The 21,844-nt window shown below is 38.3% G+C and overlaps 1 protein-coding gene across 1 annotated transcript in view; it reads right to left on the bottom strand.

Annotated features, from left to right (window-relative positions):
* The window catches only part of LOC117290131 (unconventional myosin-XVIIIa-like), an 82,822-nt gene that overhangs the window by 60,568 nt on the left and 410 nt on the right, over positions 1-21,844 (bottom strand). Inside the window, exons 2-4 of the mRNA XM_033771387.1 lie at positions 20,081-21,205; positions 6,584-6,781; positions 3,849-4,025 (exon numbers count right to left, since the gene is read on the bottom strand). Of these exons, the coding sequence (XP_033627278.1) occupies positions 3,849-4,025; positions 6,584-6,781; positions 20,081-21,184 (1,479 nt within the window). The 5' untranslated portion in view covers positions 21,185-21,205. The remainder of the gene's footprint in view (positions 1-3,848; positions 4,026-6,583; positions 6,782-20,080; positions 21,206-21,844) is intronic.

Below are 21,844 nucleotides of genomic sequence, written 5' to 3'. Positions count from 1 at the left end.
ATCCAAGTTTCTTCAAGATCTGAGGCACAAAATCTTACCTGATTCTCAGATTTAATGTTCAATTTAGAATTTTAGAATTCTACATTGGTTGGGGTCCCGAACAAATACACTACTACATGTATTCTAAGCCCATCCCCTTCCTCTAAAAACAAGAACCTTAATTATACATTTATAGCAGATTTGGGTCCGGTACAAACAAAGACCCCAAATAAAGTGATCCCTTAGAAGAAGACATAATGTTCACCCTCTTTAAGAATGAACCTAACGATAACAAAGACGAGTGGTTACAACAACATATTCCGGCTCATTACTCAAAATGCCATCCTGATGTACATTGTACCAGACCAGACATTGCCAGACAATTTGTTGACCCATCTGTACATGGGTACATTAATAATCTGAGCATCACTTATGACATTCAAGGAATGCCAAGTGTAGGATGCACATGCACTGATCACTGCACTCTACTGCCCCCTTACACGCATCGCACACTCAGCAATGCATGAAAGGCACGCAAGGCTATCATTAATACAGGAATCAAAATTAATACAGGACTGCAGGCCTGAGGCCATGATTTTAGAATCGGGCCAGTAAACTTATTGCAGTACAAGTCCGGCTGTCTTGTGTTATTGAATAATAACACCTCACTGCATTTTAAATGTCAACTGATAAATATAAACTCCGTCGAGTTTTCAAGTTTTAACCATAAGAAAAATTAGAAAAAATCTTGTGCTTGATCTAAAAACAGCTTAAATAAGAAACTGTGTAGATAGTGTTCTTATAGTTTTTATTCCTGTAACAAATTCTCTGGTCCAGTCAAAGTATGAGCTACAGTCTTGTGGATATTTACCCTAAAATCTTAGCCTCGCATTACAAGGCATCATTCTTCCATCCAAGACTTTGACTGAGCAAAGTCCAAGATGGTCCATTCTAAAAATCATTAATCTTTAGCTTTCATTTTAAAGTCACATACCACTCGGTTGAAGAGATTTTTAAATTTTAGATTAAACCAAATTCATTGCCGAATCAAAAACAAATTATTCAAATTGGAACCAGTAATGGCCAATTTAAATACTACATTTTTGGCAAATAGGCTTACACTTTTCTTTGAAGCGGTTAATGAATTTGTTTATGAAAACAAAGTTTTTGTGCATTTTAAAGTTTGACGCCCAATGCTTTTTGTCAACATGAGCTGTATTGCCAAAGCGCTTAGTCATAGATTTAGAACCCATAATAGATTAAACTGTCAGTGTGTTTCTTTTAAAAAGACGAAACCAAAACAGGAACTTAAACTAGAAACTAAATTTAATCTTTGATTGATCTGTGTACATGTACATAACCTACATGTACTTTGACTGTATTTTGACCGTATTTGTTTTGACATACATGTACATATAGATGGTCGATTGTTATAGGCATGACAACAAAATTATATTGTTAATATATTTTGTTTGAATAAATTTAGACTTGATTTATGTTTTATTTCTTGACAAATGTGAATATGATAAATGAAAGTACATTGTACTCCTGTTCAGCCAAGAATTCACTCACACTCAGATACATTGTATGTTTGAGTTATGTTGAACGTGTTGTTGACATTAATCAAGAGGATGCATGTTCAAGTACCACTCTAGTCAACTTTTCTTTGTGCAACCTAGTCTTGAAGTCAAGACGGTAATTGTTGAGCGCGGTGCATTTACGTGGACGGTACACAAACACCCTCGATCCCAGTATGTGTGTGAGTCAGTCGCAGTTAGAGCTGCCACGCGCTACCTACGACCGTTGCATGTGCATAATCGCACTGTGACTGTTGCATGAACGGCAGACAAATAGGCAGCGCCTAACGACTTGTCATCAAGTCTATGTGCAACCCAAAATTGTTTTAATACTAAATGTACATAAGTAAAGTGCCAATACAGTAGAAAATACATGTACATATAATACATGTTGTGTCCGGCACGTAATTCAGTGTATTTGTACTTCTTTTTTTGAAAAAAGGTCCAGTCAAAAAATATTTCTGTCACCGTGCTGCGGTTAGTTCATTGTGTGTATACATGTTTGTACCTCCGAGATTTGAGATATTCTACATGTTTTTGATGCACATAACATGTATCATTATTCCATCTTCAAAGACCCGTACAATTTTTGGAAATTAACTTAACTGAGGAGGAATTAAGATGATTTGGGGAACATATGATACGAGTTGAACACTTGATGACTAACGCCTTTTATTCAGTAAAGATTCTATATCAACCCAGCGATACATCAAGAAGCTTAAAGGCAGTGGACACTATTGGTAATTACTCAAAATAATTATTAGCATAAAACCTTTCTTGGTGACGGGTAATGGGAAGATGTTGATGGTGTAAAACATTGTGAGAAACAGCTCCCTCTGAAGTGCCATAGTTTTATAGTAAGAAGTAATTTTCCATGAATTTGATTTCAAGACCTCAGATTTAGAACTTGAGGTCTCGAAATCAACCATCTAAACGCACACAACTTCGTGTGACAAGGGTGTTTTTTCTTTCATTGTTATCTCCCAATTTCGATGACCGATTGAGCTCAAATTTTCACAGTTTAGTTATTTTATGCATATTGTTGAGATACACCAACTGTGAATGCTAGTCTTTGACAATTACCAATAGTGTCCACTGCCTTTAATTTACACCACAGATGGTCATGGTGTCACTTACCCCAGCCAACAGTACGAGCTTTATTTATGACTGACACTGATATTGGCTGACTGTAATGAATGTCTGTGTATTATCGTGCAATTTAAGACTGTCTGGATTGAAATAGAAAGCCCATATAAACAGAGGACGCATAATTGTACCGGCTGAATTCATTATTGTTTGCTGTGTGTATCTACTTGCCAGGTAGATTTTGTTCTATGAAGAGAACTGTCTTGCTATATATTCTACTACAGCGGAGTAGATTTTTGGATTTCAGGAGAGTTCCCAGTTCTGAAAAGAACTGTCCTGCTTTTTAATTACTAACTGAGCAGGGCGAAAGGTATAGTGTTCAAATTGTTATTAACTTCACTACTGCAGAGCGAGTGAATTCTTAGTTGGAGTGATTTATTAATTGGTCTCAAATAATTCATTACCTGCTCCAAGGAAAGGAGGGTAACATTGCAGAAAGCTTTGAAGCAGAACTGGATTTACAAGGTTCGAGTTTGATGCATGAACAGAGCTGTGTTTGAGGGTTGGAAGGGGAGGTTGAAGGGGATGTCATCGAAATACCCTCCCAGATTTTAACCATTAATAATTTGACCGCCATTTGCGTTTGTAAAGAAAACTAATTCAGTTGGATTCTGGGTATGGCTCTTTAACAGTCATTCGCAATGTATACTTAATTTGTATTTAACAAATGAGGCAAAATCTCATCATTTGTACAAACAAATCAAACTCCAATTATTCTACAAATTTCTGCGTGCGACACACATTCCGGAAGGCTGAGTTTTTTCCCAACTGCAGATACTCAAGTGAGTAACCCAAGTTGAGAAGACTGACTGTGCAGTCAGTCTTCTTTATCTAAATTGGGTTATCTTACACTGTACTCATTTCAGTACTCAAACATATGAGTAGCCTACATATATATCTGAACTCACAGCATGACCCAACTCAACTCCGAGTTTTTTCCAACTAAAATATTGAGTTACTAAACACTGTAGGCCTACTCCCTTGGTACTCAAACTTATGAGTAGTCTACAATTCTGTACTTACACTGTGAGGTTTCAAACTAAAACATAGCGTTACCTTACACTGTAGGCCTCTTTAAAACTCAAACTTATGAGGAGCCTACATTTCTGAACTCACAACGTGACCCAACCCAACTCTGGTTCTTACCTTGTCCGAGTACACAGACAGCTGGTGCATCGGATTAATGATGACCATATTGCGTCCAGCGTAGGTGTGTATTAGACTGGCTCCGTACCGCTGACGTAGCGTGTGTAGTACCCCTGACTCATTGAGATGGAGGAGGGATGCAATGTCTTCAGCCCGGTCGTACTGAGGAGGATTGGCCTAAAGAGCGAGCAAGGAGAAGAGGTGGATTACAAGAGAACACTAGTCGTGACAATCAACAAATTATTCACCAGAAGAAACACGGGGAGCCTAAACTAACGAGGGACGTTAGGGGCGTTACAGTGGTCCGCTGGCCAAATACCAATTGAAAAACCTTAGGACTAGTCAGAATTCTTGCCAAGTGGTCCACCTGGCTGGTTCAATTCTTGCCAAGTGGTCCACCTGGCTGGTTCAATTCTTGCCAAGTGGTCCACCTGGCTGGTTCAATGTTGAAAAGCATCCCTATTTCATTTGAAATATTGACCAGTGGAAAAAGCTGACAGACTAGTGTAATGACAAGCTATGCTGGCTAGCTGCTGAGTGGCTGTACATTTCTCCAATAAGGTCATTTTCAGACTATTTCATTTGAAATATTGACTAGTGAAAAAGCTGACAGACTAGTGTAATGACAAGCTATGCTGGCTAGCTGCTGAGTGGCTGTACGTTTCTCCAATAAGGTCATTTTCAGACTATTTCATTTGAAATATTGACTAGTGAAAAAGCTGACAGACTAGTGTAATGACAAGCTATGCTGGCGAGCTGCTGAGTGGCTGTACGTTTCTCCAATAAGGTCATTTTCAGACTATTTCATTTGAAATATTGACTAGTGAAAAAGCTGACAGACTAGTGTAATGACAAGCTATGCTGGCTAGCTGCTGAGTGGCTGTACGTTTCTCCAATAAGGTCATTTTCAGACTATTTCATTTGAAATATTGACCAGTGGAAAAAGCTGACAGACTAGTGTAATGACAAGCTATGCTGGCTAGCTGCTGAGTGGCTGTACATTTCTCCAATAAGGTCATTTTCAGACTATTTCATTTGAAATATTGACTAGTGAAAAAGCTGACAGACTAGTGTAATGACAAGCTATGCTGGCTAGCTGCTGAGTGGCTGTACGTTTCTCCAATAAGGTCATTTTCAGACTATTTCATTTGAAATATTGACTAGTGAAAAAGCTGACAGACTAGTGTAATGACAAGCTATGCTGGCGAGCTGCTGAGTGGCTGTACGTTTCTCCAATAAGGTCATTTTCAGACTATTTCATTTGAAATATTGACTAGTGAAAAAGCTGACAGACTAGTGTAATGACAAGCTATGCTGGCTAGCTGCTGAGTGGCTGTACGTTTCTCCAATAAGGTCATTTTCAGACTATTTCATTTGAAATATTGACTAGTGAAAAAGCTGACAGACTAGTGTAATGACAAGCTATGCTGGCGAGCTGCTGAGTGGCTGTACGTTTCTCCAATAAGGTCATTTTCAGATTATTTCATTTGAAATATTGACTAGTGAAAAAGCTGACAGACTAGTGTAATGACAAGCTATGCTGGCTAGCTGCTGAGTGGCTGTACATTTCTCCAATAAGGTCATTTTCAGACTATTTCATTTGAAATATTGACTAGTGAAAAAGCTGACAGACTAGTGTAATGACAAGCTATGCTGGCTAGCTGCTGAGTGGCTGTACGTTTCTCCAATAAGGTCATTTTCAGACTATGACATTTTTTTTTCAAAAGGTAAAACAAAACACTTTACATGTAGAACAAAAAATCCTGAACTCACAATGTACATGTAAGATGTCAAAATGAAGATTGCTGTATACATGCATTTTATAGCCATCTATACAACTCAAAAAGTTAATTAATTGTCCCCCTGTGACTTCAGTTCACAGAGCCCGATGCTTGTTATCAAGTCATACAATGTACCAATCCTTCAGAAAATTGAATTATTTGACTGTGAAATTGTCCCCATAAGAAGGTCTATGAACTGCACCCTTAGATATAGTACTCGGAGAACGCTGCGCTCGGCCGCCCTTCTGTGTGGTCTGTTGATGCGGCGTATCGATTGCGTGTATGGCAAAATGAGCATCACGTGACACACGTGTATAGTAAAATGGCAAGATGTCAGTGCACATAGACCGTTTCTAGTGTGTTCATTGGTCAATGTTCATGACGTCACTGTATGGCAAAACATTTTACCATACACGCGTAAAGAAATGGCATACGCGGGTTCATAAAAATGGTCTAAAAAAGAAAGCGCATGCACAATGACACACTCAGCATTCTCCGGGTTCTATTTCTATGACTGCACCCCACCAACTTCCTTAAAGGCAGTGGACACTATTGGTAATTACTCAAAATAATTATCGTCATACAACCTTTCTTGATTACGAGTAATGGGGAGAGGTTGATAGTATAAAACATTGTGAGAAACAGCTCCCTCCGAAGTGACGTAGTTTTCGAGAAAGAAGTAATTTTCAACGAATTTGATTTCAAGACCTCAAGTCTAGAACTTGAGGTCTCGAAATCAAGCATCAGAAAGCATACAACTTCGTGTGACAAGGGTGTTTTTTCCCCATTATTTTCTCGCAACTTCGACGATCGATTGAGCTCAAATTTGTACTGGTTTGTTATTATATGCATATGTTGAGATACACCAAGTGAGAAGACTGGTCTTCGATAATTATTAATAGTGTCCATTGTCTTTAATCCTATCCTACGTGTATCTCCAAACCCATGCCTTACCTTCTCCACATCTTCTTCATCCACTTCCAATGCGTCATCACTGTGAGCCAGCTTTACCCTGATGCGCCCCTCGGTTAGCGGCACGATCCCCTCGGCTTGAAGGAGCTGTGCGGCTGAGAATCCCTCCTTGTGGAGGAGCCAGACCTTCTCTGCTCCAAGCCATGCCTTCTCCGAATCCAACTGAGCATCTGATTTGGCCTGTTTACAAAGAAAAGACAATTCTATCATCAATTATCAATTATCGTGAATCTGTCTGCTGATGTAGCCAAGGAAATATCAAAAGTACCTTACACACTGTAACCTGGTAGGCCTGAAGATAAGGTTGAAGAAATCTAAATTTTTTCAGATTATAGGAGAAAAACCGAATCTGAAGGGAAACCCACGCAATCAGCTGAAAACCCAATATGAAGTGGGATTTGAAACAGATTGTTGCCATGGCTTCACAGTTTTAGGCCCAAGAAAGTATCAAATGAAATGGGAAGAGGAACAATGCTTGACACGTCACTCTTGGAAGGGTAAGTCAATTAAATCGGGATGAGATCTTTGCTGACAAAAAGAGTCAACAGTTCTAACCCCAAAAGAGGTTCAAAGTGCATGTTGATTAAATTTCCACCTTGTACATTAGTTACGCCTGGAACATGCACAATGCATAGGGCCTATAATTACAAAAGGGCACCTCAATGAGGGCAATTTTCTACTGGAACATTTCAAGAAGGGGCACCAAGGCAACAGCCAGGGGTTCTGAGACAATTACCTTCATTGCCTCTGTGAAGAACATTATATAGTATGGCATGACTGGAATTCATGTAATACATGAAGGCCTATCTGTTGGTATACTGATAGTTCTGTCATGGGGGAGGAAACAAAATATTTTCCCTCAATCTTTAAGCCGCAGGTTATTATTTGATGGCATCAAGATAAAAAATTAATTTATCGGCTTGTCACTTTCCAGTTTTGAAAGTAGCACATACAGTACTTGTATGTACGTAAAGAGATTACGATGATACAATACACTATAAATTGTACAGTCAGTCTTTGATTTCTTCAACCCATTTCACTAAAGGCATACAGAACACAGGTGTCATAGAAGACAGGTGTCATAAAATAGGGATTTTTTAAAACAAATCCCCAAGAGCCACTCAAGGAAATGGCTCTTTAACAATGATTTGTTGTCAGCAAAAAAATTACAGTACAATACAACATTACACAGTAGCGTAATACAATCTATGTGGAAGAGGGTTTTCAAGCTGATAGGGATGCTGAAGACCAAGGGAAACAGAAAAAAGTAGTTGTGGTGTAATATTATCAGGCCTTGAATTTCCTCTGGTAATGGGGCACTTGTAGTATGAAGAAATGTAGTTTTGTATTGGAACCTTGCAGAGAGCACCACAGCAAATGCAAAGGGCACCACGGCAAATGCAAAGGGCACCACGGCAATTGGTGTTGTGCCTCGAGTTGTTTTGAGGTCTGTATTTAACAGAACACTACACCAGGCAACAAATAGTTGACAACGACATTGTGCACTTCAACATGAACCCCAAAACGCCATCAAGTAAAACAGAGCACTCAAGAGAAATAGGAAGGATGAAACAAACTCTCGAAACAACAGTCACACGGAACAATGCCTTTAGATATTCGTCCCTTAAAAGTGAGCACAACAAGTATAGACAAACTTGTTGAAGAAACAGAGACCTCTAACATTAGATTCGGACAAACATTAGATTCTGGGAAAGTAACTTAACTTTGGCGATCTGGAGCTCAGGAAAACAACAACTGAAGATCGTTTGGAGGTCATGGCGGGTCGTCCTCCTCAAAAGTCAGGTCACAGGTCACTGGGTGAATGAACCCAAAGAATAAAACCACACCCAAATCCAAAACACAAGGAAACTCAATCAAGGTGATTGAATTACACTGAAATAAAGATCTGGAATCCTCAGTGTACTTAAAATGTAGCCTTCTTACTCAGGAGTTTTGCTGATTTCATCGCCATATGTAGTCAATACTTCTGCAGGCCTATTTAGGTTTCACTCATTGTGCCAAGCCTAAAATTCAAAACCCACAGTGGGTTGTATACATGTAGTATCCATGAAGGTCTTTCCACTGCAATGCTCCTCTTCTTCCATTGTTTCCTGTCCCAGGGCATCCAAACTTTCTCACCAACTTTCCTCAACTAAAATGATACAACATCTCCTGAAATCCTCAAGGAAATTACGTCCAAGATAAAGTTGCTTTAATTAAACTCAGGAGGAATCCATCAGCCCCAGAGCAAACGGCTACCTTCTCCCCGAAGCCATCTTCAGTTACCTGCACACTGAATACCCTGATCCCTTACCCAGTTTCCTCTTAAGAAACATCATCTTGATATGGGGAGTCGGATTCTTCTCTTGGAGGCCAGCCATGGAGGGAGGGGAGGAATTCCTCAGCCTGATCACATCATTGATACATGCTGAGCAGCTGAGGACTTGGAGTCTGAACATCTCAGTGCTGTGTCTTACGAGGGTCTGATTGGGATGAACTTTTAAGATAATCATGTTTGACCCCTATGTGGTTGGCATTCGGGTCAAGTTGGAGAAGTACTTAAATAAGGCTCATATATATTTTCAGACCTTGAAACTATTACCTTGAAGAGGCAGGTGACTGTGACATGTTGGAAGGGGAGGGGATGTTCAGGCCTGTCAAGCTTCATTTTGAAAAGGCAAGGGCACCAAGGCATTTTCTCATTGGTAAACGGCACCCTATGAGGGAACTGACACATTCTACTTGAACATTTCAAGATCACCAAGGCAATACCAGGGGGAACATCGCCTCCAATGCCTCGGTGAAGTATCAAGCCTGGTGATACCATGAACATGATTGATACTAATACAAACAAACATTTATGTATTTGGGGGAGGGTTCTAAAAAGTAGTGTTTTCTCTTTATAAACTGTTTATAAAATGTTGAAAACTTTGGACAGTCACTCATTTGAGGAGTATCTGTGTGGTGCGTACAAAGGTCTCCTATTTGCTTTTTAGCAAACTAACCTGATTCACCTAAAATGCCTTACACCATTTTGTAATGTGGCTGATAGTGAATACAATTTCACACACTAGACACATGTACAATGTAGGCTTGTTTACCAGAAAAATTGTAAAAATCCAAAGTTTCGTCAGAAATCGGCATCTAAATTAGACTTTGAAGTACATTTGTAAACCCAGCAGTTTGCCATCAGCTTATGCTTGTAGTAGGTACCAATAAATGCATACTTCATGCGACTCTTTAAAACGAGACCAGACAAACATGCATCAATAAATGTCAACCACAGAACCTTTACATGGGTGTCAACGTTGACAGTCTCCTGCTGTGCCTCACCAGGTGACAATTCATAACTGTAGGCAGTTATAGGTCATTAAATACATGAAGGACTCCACACACACAATGAAGTGAGAAAAAACAACATCATAAAAAAAAAGCATTCAATAATTAATTACTTTTTCTCCCTATTCACACCCTTGATATTGTCCTTTGTGTTTTCATCTTGTTATGGTCAAACCAGCCCCTGCCATGCTGCTTTGGTTCCCCTATAAATCACTGTTTACCCCTTGCTTATTCTGTGTGCTTTCTGCCTCCCCCTCTCTCTCTCTCTATTCATGGATTTCCCTGCACTGATTATGTTACAATTAGTTATCTGTTCATGATTGCTGTGTTGTCATTAGCCTTCCAGAAAGTCTACATACGTGTACGTATTATGCTAACATCAACTATTCTTAATAGGTACTTTTGGTTGGTAAGCAGTTTGCAACAGCTATTTCTACTTTATCTTGAAAACAAAACTGTTAATTAGTATCTCACTGATAAAATGGTTTTTGTCATTACTGCTACTATTCATCTACATACAGTACAAGGTGTCAACTTAATCAGCTGTGACCTCAAGTGGGGACAATAAAGGTAGTTGGTAATAAAAACCCAGACAAATCAAGGTACATGGCTGGTGTGTGGCATGGCCCAGATCCTCACATCTGCTCTTCTCCTTTACAGAGTCACAAAGAAGCCAGTCCACACCAAATTGTTTGGACTTGGGTATGATTTGAATACCTAAATGAAAGCAATTGTTAGGACTCTGACCCTAGTCCTTCTAAAATCCTTTATTTTGGCAAATTAGATTTTATGAAAAGAGTCGGGAACTGTAAAGATTGCCTGCACTGAGGCAAGTTTTAAGCAGGGGGGTGAGTGTATTTTGTAACATACTGTTTTTCACATACTTACTAACGGCAATTCACAATAGTCAAAGTCAAAAATGTTGTTCTACGGGTGGTTGGGTTTTAAAGCCATTATACACTCTCGGTAAACAGTGTTGTCCAAGTCCCACACTTCGTGTATCACAACTTATATATAAAACAACAAACCTGTGAAAATTTAGGCTCAATCGGTCATCGGAGTCGGGAGAAAATAATGGGAAAACCCACTCTTGTTTCCGCGCGTTTTGCCGTGTCATGACATGTGTTTAAAATAAATCCGTAATTCTCGCTAACGAGAACTTATATTGTTTTACCGTTTTCTCAAAAAGTACAGCATTTCATGGACTAATATTTCAAGAGAAGTCTTTCACCATTACCTTATGTAAACCCTGTAAATTATTTGTAAATCTGTGAACTTTTGTTGTTTTTTCTGTACCGAAAGGGTCCAATGGCTTTAAAAAGAAATAACTGAAAATCAAAATACAGTTTTTATAATTTATATTATTTTAAAACAAACAAAAAAAACTTTTAAAAATACCCGCTGCACGTGGTCAAAATTTCATTCCTCTTCAAGCGGTTAATAACCTAAATACAAATCTGTTTGTTTTTAAAGTTTAGGCCAGGAAAAGCCATTGAAAACTACTGATGTTGGAGACCTTTGATCTAAAATCTGGTTCACCTGAGGCATTACTTTGTTCTTCAGTGTACATTGTATATTATGCAAAGCAATTCAATATTTAAAAATCAGAAGTTGGGGTTGGTGAATGGGCGGTCAACATTTTTGTTTTCAACATTTGACTGTTTTGAATGGCCTCATACAGAGAAAAGCATCACTCGGAGAAAGAGAAAGTTTTTGTTAAACTTCCCAACTCATTGGAAGTAATAGGCACTTTGTGATGATTTGCTAGCTAAAATGCTATGTTACATTTTAGTTTTGCCCAAGAAAATGTTAATTTTGGTTTTTTACCCATACACCGATGTGTGTTAGCACTGTATACTCAGTACTTTCCCGAGTCCTGTGAAAAAATATCACAGGCATGTTACTCGGGTGGGATTCGAACCCACGACCCTTGCAATTCTAGAGCAGTGTCTTACCAACTAGACTACTGAGGTTGCCCGGTAGCTAGAGGCAGCTAGAGGCAAGAAAATGTTGTTGTTGTTGAAACAGCAGCTGGCCTGTAATCTCACAGGGGCTACAGATTGTCCAAATAAAATATTCCTATTAAAGTATACCGACGTCAAGATTTCTAAAATGAAAAACTCCCTTCCTCTTCAAAGATGAAATTCCAAGCCCCCCAGGCCAGCCAAATCTACACACTAAAATATTGTGCCATGATGCATGAATAAGTATGCAGGAAGTAGGGCCAAAACAGCAAGCATAATACGGAATATAAAACCAAACCTTAGTTGGTATCGATCCAAGCCTACTTTACCCTAGATGCAGTACTTAAGAATGGAGTGTTTGACCAACGGAGTAAGGATACCAACAAAGGAAGGAAAGAATCAGAGTTAATTCTTTCCTCAATCAAATCATTAAGTCAGATCCTTGAGCCCCTCATTCACACCAGGCGAACCTCTAAGGGAACTCTCAGGGAAACTTGGTAGTAAGCCTAGGCAACTAGTGCTGAAGTCGCGACTATTGATTGCTTAGTCGAGTCAATACTATATAAATAAACAAAACAAACTTTCATTTGGTCATTAATTTTATCACTACAATAAATGAAACCTTGGGTTGTTGAGAACAAATTTTAATTAAACAAATTATATGATATGTGGGTAACAAATCATTGCTAACACAATCTGAAATTAATTCAGTTGTGGTATACAGTTTATTTATGATAAATTGTTCCCCCTATTTTACAATCGCCTGATGGAGATCCTTGACAACCAATTCAATTATTGCAATGCGGCCTGGTTTTTCAAGTGGCACAATCATTCGACTGGAAACCTAATTTATTAAAAACAGTTTCTCTCCCAGTTATATAATAAATCATGCTAACTGAATCCTGTGTGCATCCAGATGGCTGACTGATAATGTAGGCTGCCTTTAAATTTGCAATGACGCAACTTGCACTCAATTGTGCAAGGTTTACCGGAATTGGAAACAAGTTTTATCAAATTCAAATTTTATGTAAAATAATTTCATTCAACTGGATGTACAGTGTGTACACCCAGTCTTACATGCGTGGACTACATATATACCTTATAAAATATATTTTGGCTAAACTCACAGCAAAAGCCAAATCGAAAAAGAATAATTTATAAGGTTATAAGAAAAAAGAAGACAAAAAGCCATCACATCAACTCTTTCTACCCCTATTGCAGAGTATGCGCCCCCTCACTGCCCACGGCTGACATCACAAACATACAGAGCTTGTGCTCTAAGAATCACCTCACACAGAACCTTCAGCTGCTACGATCAACATCACCAAAGTTCATTTCCACTCCTTCCTCGTGTTATCAAGATCAAAGTAATCTTGCCAGTAAAGTAGTAGTCAGACTGCCAGAAGCAGGAACAAACACCAGACAATGTGGATCAACCCTTTGCCATAGAACAGTCATTCATTTTACAATGTTTTTTGGTAAACAGTATTGTTCAAAGGCCCACACTTCGTGTATCACAACTGATTTAAAAAAATAACAACCCTGTGAAATTTAGGCTCAATCGGTCATCGGAGTCGGGAGAAAATAACGGTGAAAACCGACCCTTGTTTCCGCACGTTTCGCCGTGTCATGACATGTGTGTTTAAAATAAATCCGTAATTCTCGACAACGAGAATTGATAATTGTTTTAATGTTTTCTCGAAAAGTAAAGCATTTCATGGAATAATATTTCAAGAGAAGTCTTTCACCATTACCTTCTGTAAACCCTGTAAGTTATTTGTAAATCTGTGAACCTTTTTTTTTTTTCTGTGCCGAAAGTGTATAATGGCTTTAAAGACACTGGACACTGTTGGTAATTGTCAAAGACCAGTCTTCTCACTTGATGTATCTCAACATAAATGCATAAAATAACAAACCTGTGAAAATTTGAGCGCAATTGGTCGTCGAAGTTGCGAGATAATAATGAAAAAAGATGCTTGATTTCGAGACATCAAAATCTAAATCAGAGGTCTCAAAATCAAATTCGTGGAAAATTACTTCTTTCTCGAAAACTACGTTACTTCAGAGGGAGGCATTTCTCACAATGTCTAATTACTATCAACACCTCCCAATTACTCGTTACCAAGTACGGTTTTATGCTTATAATTATTTTGAGTAATTACCAATAGTGTCCACTGCCTTTAAAGAATAAGGGAAAACTTCTTTGCTATTCTGGATACAAATTAACTGGTATCAAGCTAAATTAATTTTCATCTCCTGAGACAATTTGTTTTTTTTTTATTTCTAAAAAATTACAAGGGAAGCTTTCTACCTTCATTGTCTTCAAACCCTGTAAAAATATAAATTTGTGGACATTGTGTTTTCTGTCTTACAAAGAGTACCCAAACCCTTTCGATTTCATCCAGCACTTTTACATGAGCAAAATATTTCAACTGAACAAATTTTGTGCACACTGATTGGTATAGCAAATCATGATTTGTGAGTAGCAACTGATACATTATGCATATTTGCTCTGCTAGCCCTATTACAAGGGAAACCATTCGGCATTCACTGCCTTTTTAAAAACACAAAACAGGAACAAGCACTTGAGCAGTTTTGCATAATACTCTAATTTGAAAATTAGAAAGGAGAAAAAAAAAATAAAAATGACGTATTCAAAGATGAACAGTTACAAAGTGAGATTAAACTTTGTGCTGTTTGCAATTGTGCACACATTTTTCATGCTGGTTGCACTTTAACAAGAGTTCAAATTATCAAAACTTTTTACACTTGAACCAAATTTATTTAAAATGAAATTTGAAACATGATTAATTATCAACTGCACTCTCTCCATCTCTGACTTTAGCTCTCTTTTTTTATTGACAAAATTTACAACCGGATTGAGAAAAACTTAAACAATAACAATTGATTGACATACATGTCATAATCCTTGGGATATAGCACCTGCTCTTACTTGCCCCAATAAACCAATTCTTTGATAAATACGGGTGTTGTTCCTGAGTGCAAGCACCTTAACCAATTCCATACCCACCTCAGTATCAAGTGATTTTTCATATTTGTTATGAGGACAGTACTCGATGTCAAAGTTTTCCAAGCAAAGTTGAAGACCTTTGTACTTATTGAATTATATTGTTATTTGTTGTAAGTTTGTCAGTTCGTGTGCCCAAAGGTTGTTGCTCAATTGCAAAATAAATATTCTCTCCAACCTTTGAGATAAACTCTGATAAAAAAAACTATGGAGGTAGAACGACCAGGGTCAATGGCAGTACAACCAGCATAATACATTGTAAACCATGGATTCAAGTGCAGTATATTTTGGAATTTTATTTAAGACAATAACGCTTCGCTTAGTTTTTATTTATAAAATAACGAAAACGAAATCAAACACCATCAAAAATAGCCTCATAATAAGGTAACTCAACTACCATGCTTTTGGACTCTGATTATGCATGATTATGGTAGACGCCTGATCCATCAGTTGAAATGTTCAGTACTCCAATCCAACAGAATTCAACATTGGAGTTTGACGGGTAAGGGGCGGTTAAGGGTTTGACCTAAGTGGCAAACCACCCCCTAACCCGTCAAATTCATAAAATACATGTACATAACATGTGTCACCTACATGTACATTTTTTATATGCAAGCTTTAAAAGCTTACCGTTAGTTGGAATGTATGGATGGTTTGTTTACACTGAACTTTCTTTCCAAATAATCCTGTTTCCTAACAGGAAATATTGTGCACGTTGTTTTTCATGTTTGAGTTTACTGTACAGCCAGGGACAAGTACATGTACATGTACAGTACAGAGTGCACCATGATAGTAGTTTTAAGTGTGTGCAAACCATATGGACTGATTTTGAACCAAACCCATTGCATAATGTGGTACATGTAAGATAACGTACAGGGACCATAGGAAAGTCCTCACTCCGGGGTAGTGAAGTTTATAACAAGAAGTCCCCACGATCCACTAAAAGCAATTAGTCCTGGTCTATTTTTCCACCTTACTACACGCATTGTGTTTAACAAAAAAATTCTTTTCAGAACTGAGAAGTCTCTCAAATTCTGAAAACCTAACCCGTGGTATATGTTTGTAGCAAGACAAGTTCTCAAAAGAACATAAACTACCTAGCGAGTAGAGACACACATGGTGCCACTGCAAACCAAATCATGTAGACGGTACAATATTTGTATAAAAAAATATTGATCAAGCAAATTGCATTAAAAAAAAAAAACAGATTTCCAACTAAATACCACAATAAACCTCTTCAACCACACAATGTCCTAATAAAAATTCCAAATATTTGACGAATTCATCATCACCTAGGCTTTATAAAAAAATGCAGTACTACCCAGTTCAGCCCCATTACCACACAAAGCTGTAGTCTCCCACTCAAGGCCACTAGATGTATGCCCAGCTATTGTCAGACACAATAAAGGCAGAGTTTGCTTTGCTGACCATAATCTGAACCTGTCTCAATTGATAGGAAGTCCCTGAATAGTGAGGCTATTATACTTGGGGAATGTAGATTATGCATCCAGGAGGTGAATTTACATTTCTGCAGTAAGCTGAAAAAGGGCTATCAAGACCTCCTTGCATTACTGTGTGGAGTGTATTTTTATTGCAGCTTGACAGCTCAGTCAATTAAGTCACAATTCATTCAGGGTACCCAGTGGATTTTGTTTAAAGTGAGAATTAATAGTATTAACACATAGCATTAACCAGAGGATGCAACGTGCTGTAAAAGGCAAGAAGAGAAAACAGAAAGAGCAACTGTGTTTGAAGCTTTGCATGATGCGGGGGAAAAAAGAAGTAACTGTAGGTAACCTGTCGTTTATCTCATTTGGAAGGAATGTTGGCTCTGAAAAGAGCCGCTGAGGTCTCAATGTTTTCAACAGCCTGCTCGCGGACAGACGCAGAGTACATCTGTGCAATGATCAGTTTTTTAGTTCTTAGAAAAATTGAGGGAAGTCAGCGAGAGAGACCTAGATAACATTGACCAGAGAAAAGATCAAGCTTAAAGCCATTGGACACTTTCGGTAAACAGTATTGTCCAAGTCCCACACTTCGTGCATCACAACTTATATTATAAAATAACAAACCTGTGAAAATTTAGGCTCAATCGGTCATAGGAGTCAGGAGAAAATAACGGGAAAACCCACCCTTGTATCCGCGCATTTCGCCGTGTCATGACATGTGTTTAAAATAATTTGTAATTCTCGTTATCGAGAATTGATATTGTTTTAATGTTTTCTCAAAAGGAAGCATTTCATGGAATAATTTTTCAAGAGTAGTCTTTCACCATTACCTTCTGTAAACCCTGTAAATTATTTGTAAATCTGTGAATTTTTTTTGTTCCTGTACCGAAAGTGTTTAATGGCTTTAAAGGAGCAAGTCCGGTAGAATTCCTAACAAGAGTAGGAAGCTATTCCAAAGCCGACGGGTAGAGACAGACAGAGACTGGAGTTCCTTCTGTTATTAAAACAGATTTTAAAAAAACACTAACTTTGCAAATCTGCAATAGGTGAAATTACATCCTTGGTGCATAAATAATTTTGTGCAAAATGAGTCTTTCATGGATACATGTAGGTACTGGTGCTTTATTTCAAAGACCTATGTCATATGTATGTATTGACAAACTAGACACATTTCTTCTACATTATAACAGTTCATGTTTTGTATCATCTTTTTTGCTCAAATTTCTTTTAAAAAGGTTGACCCCATGATATTGAAATTATTTTAGGTGACAGGCCTGCCTTCATGAAAGCTGTACGTAGGCCTACACGAATCATCAGTGCACAATAGACCTTAATCATGGTACAGCCATCTTGATAATCTCCTATGCAAATCAACGTAACCAAACCGAGACTAGAAGAAGAAATGTCAGTTTCCTTTTTGTGTACAATTAATATTAGCAATAGCATTCATAAGGCCTAATGTACACTGATGTTGGAGGTGAGAAACAAGTTGACCATGATTGCAGTTTCTACTATCAATGTTCCTCATGACAGGATCAGCCATTTAAATGGCAATGAAGTAACAGCCCTAACAGGAAGGTTTAAAGCGAAGTGAAGACAGAGGTTCAATCCTCAGGCAAGTCATAGAGTTTGTGTCCTTGAATAAGAAACACAATTGAATCAGAGAGCCAAACCATAACAGAATCGTGAAAGTATTAGAGCTAAAGTCCTAACAGCTGTATTTCCATGGTCATTTTAGTAATGGTACAGTATTACAGTTGTATGTGAAAGCATCTGATAAACACAAACATCTGGCTACTAGAAAATCTATGTTTGAAGATATTTCATATGATAGGGCCATTGGACACTTTCGGTAGTACAGACAAAAAATAAAAGTTCACAGATTTACAAATAACTGACAGGGTTTACAGATGGTAATGGTGAAAGACTTCTCTTGAAATATTATTCCATGAAATGCTTTACCTTTTGAGAAAACTGTAAAACAATATCAATTCTTGATATCGAGAATTACGGATTTGGCAAAATGTGCGAAAACAAGGGTGGGTTTTCCCGTTATTTTCTCCCGACTCCGACGTCCGATTGAGCCTAAATTTTCACAGGTTTGTTATTTTATATATAGAAGTTGTGCACGAAGTGTGGGTTACCTTGGATATTACTGTTTACCGAAAGTGTCCAATGGCTTTAAGGTAATCATATAGTTTGTAACATTGATGAGAAGGCAATAAACATAATGCACAGTGTTCTAATTAATAATCAACTTGACTTGAACTACATTAAAGATGACTAGAGCAAACTAAGAACTCACTCCAGGGTAGTGAAGTTTATAATGTAATGATCCACTACAGCTGTAGTATAGTCCAAACCGATTTGTCTACCTTCCTCCGGACCCAGGTAATAGTTTAAAGCAGGACCTTTAGTTCTTTTCAGAATTGAGAAGTTTCCAGAATTCCAAAAATCTACTCCTTGGTACTTGGTAGTAGATCAGAACAAATCTACCAGGCAAGTTGTAGAATTACACGAATTGTGTTACCACAAAACATTGATACCTCACCATGCAATGCTTCAAATCCCATTATTTTTTACCTGTATCATCAACATGATATTGTACAAGTTAAAAACTGTGTACTTACAAACTGTGTTGTAGTCATACTTGTGTCAGGCCTGGTACTTCATGGCAAAGCAACAGTAGGCCTCATTGCCCCCTGGTCATTGCCTTGATGCCTCTTGGAATGTTTCAGTACAAATTTCAAATTCCTTCTCTAGAGGTGCCCTCTGCTCAAAGGAAAAACCACCTTGCCCTCTGCCCTCAAGAATGAAGTATCAGGCCTACTGCGTAACCAACAAAATTATTCTGCTGGGGGAGTAGTACCTAATTATGTACAAATTTCTATAAAAAACATATTTGCAATGTTTTTGCAGAATGCAGTAAAAGTTTATGTACCATGTAGTTGGTGTGCATCAAGTCTGACTTTGGGTAAATTTGTTTTGTTATGGCAGTAAAATATATAAGAATGCGCCTGAGGAACTGGAAAGGCGATCGCTAACTTCAGCCTAATGTTTCATCTTGCTGATTAAATGCAATTAAACTATGTACATAATTAGTAATTTATTGAGTCTAATTCTAAGACCTAATGCTGGTAGCAGTAAAACTGAAAAACTGAAAAACACAGAAAAAAGGGCCAGTACTTTCACACTTTTATATCTACCCTGGCAAAATGGGCATACCCAGGGAAATAGCCGCCCCTGCACTGGCAAAACCCCAGGGCAACCAGAACCCAGTGTAATAGGGACCCACGTGTGCCTGGGTAACCTTCAGGTAAAAACAAATCCTGATTCCTGAGGCCTCCTCAAGGCTGTATTCCACGGGGATAAGAGATTAAATGTGAAAAGAGGATTAAGATCAGCCGCTTTTCATGTATTTATAGCCAGATCACTTCTTTAGGTGTGTTATTAGACTGCAAAGTGCCAGAGAAGAAAACCGCTTAATGTTTTACAAGAACAGCCTAACTGTGGAGTTCTCTTTAGAGCATGTAAAACAGTTTTGTAAAAAAATAAATTATTAAATAGGAGTGGTTTACATTTGTAAGAACTTTATATTATAAACCACCATGTAGCCTATTTATTTATATATTCTTTTTTTTACAAAATAAAACTATTCTCTCGTCTTATCGCCCTTGTTGATTCAAAAAAAAAAACTTACCCTGCCTCTCTCGATGCGTAGACTTGAACTTTGTGCCAACGATCCAGTCTTCAATATCTGCTCCCCAAGATACATCTCAGATCCATCCACGCCGTGACGATGGCTCAATTCGATTAACTCCGGTATAGGTTGCACCTTTAAGAAGACTGCCTCAGAAGACCCTCGAATCTTACTGATGATGTCATCACGCAGTGTCGACTCAACGTTTTCATTATTAACTTCCACGAGACGATCTCCCGGCAGCAAACCGGTCGTATTTTCCTTTTGCGTGGAGCTCGGCTCAGCAAAGTGGACGGTCCGTCTGGCTATATTCCCACCGGGACCACTACGTTCCTCGATGATGCAACGGCGCAGCGTAAATCCAAACCCTCCGTTGGGTTGCCGGTTCAACGAGACATCTCGCTTCTTTGGCAGTTGCGGGGGAAGGATATCCGGTAGCGGTAACTCCATGTCGAATGATTTCTCCCCCGGACCGGGACTTCTGACGGCCGGATGGAGGAAACTTTCATCGAACTGCGGGATGCTCTTTAACGACGCCGCTCTTGATTTCTCTGCGATTAGCTCATTGTAGGCAGTGTTATCAGCAAGGACAATGGTGTCATCAAGCTTTGATGATACAGTTCCTTTGGAAACCTCCGGAGACCCGTAACTAGACTTCCCTTTAAGTATACTTCTCTTGGAACCTGAACCTTTCTTCACAAGTGGCGGTGGTTTGGACGCCTTGGTGACCTTATCTTGAGTGCCATTGGCCTCTCTTGTTGTGTCTTCCTCATCCTGGCCGACATTGAACTCAAGACTATTTCGTTTATCTTGACTCTCCTCGCTACCACTTGTGAACTCCATACTATAGTTGGACTCGCTATTCCGTATCTCCACACCCGGCGCATGATAACTATCGGTGCGCTCAGATTTTTTAGTGACGCTCGATTTTCTGTTTGGAAATAATCCCCGTTTGATTTCATCGAGACGGCTAAGTTCTTCCTCTGTCATAGGTTTGTCCTTCGTTCTGTCTTTGTGCTTGATGGACTTGTCCTGTTTGTCTCGCTCCTTCTTATCTTTTTTGTCCTTCTTAGAATCTCGGTCTTTCTTCTTAAAGTGAAACATGGTTGCTTGCTTTTAAGCTTCCTAAAAAATTGAAAAGGAAAATTGTTTACAATTATTTACACAGCTTCAACTTTTAATGGTAATTTATAACTTACATTATAAAAATTGTCAACCTTCTGTTTGACAAGACTTGACATGCTTGCTTGGTGAAATGTATTGAAACGGTTAAAGACCCGGGACACTATTGGTAATTGTCATAGACCAGTCTTCTCACTTGGTGTATCTCAACATATATGCATAAAATAATAAACCTGTGAAAATTTGAGCTCAATTGGTCATCGAAGTTGCGAGATAATAATTAAAGAAAAAACACCGTTGTCACACGCAGTTGTCTGCTTTCAGATCCTTGATTTTGAGACCTCAAAATCTAATTCTGAGGTCTGGATTCAAATTCTTGGAGAATTACTGCTTTCTCGAAATCTATGTTACTTAAACACAGAGAGCCGTTTCTCACAATGTTACTATCAACCTTAAGTAATACTTGTTACCAAGTAAGGTTTTATGCTTATAATAACAATATTGAGTAATTACCAATAGTGTCCACTGCCTTTAAAGTAGGTAAAATTAAAAAATGTGGGTCTTTTATCTTGCTTGTCTTATAAATATTGTAAAAACAAACAAATTTTGGTTTGGCCTCAACTCAACTCAAGCAAACCTTAG

This window comes from Asterias rubens, chromosome 5 (genome assembly GCF_902459465.1).
Source record: "Asterias rubens chromosome 5, eAstRub1.3, whole genome shotgun sequence".
Classification (NCBI taxonomy): Eukaryota; Metazoa; Echinodermata; class Asteroidea; order Forcipulatida; family Asteriidae; genus Asterias; species Asterias rubens.
This window is presented reverse-complemented; position numbering and strand designations above follow the sequence as displayed.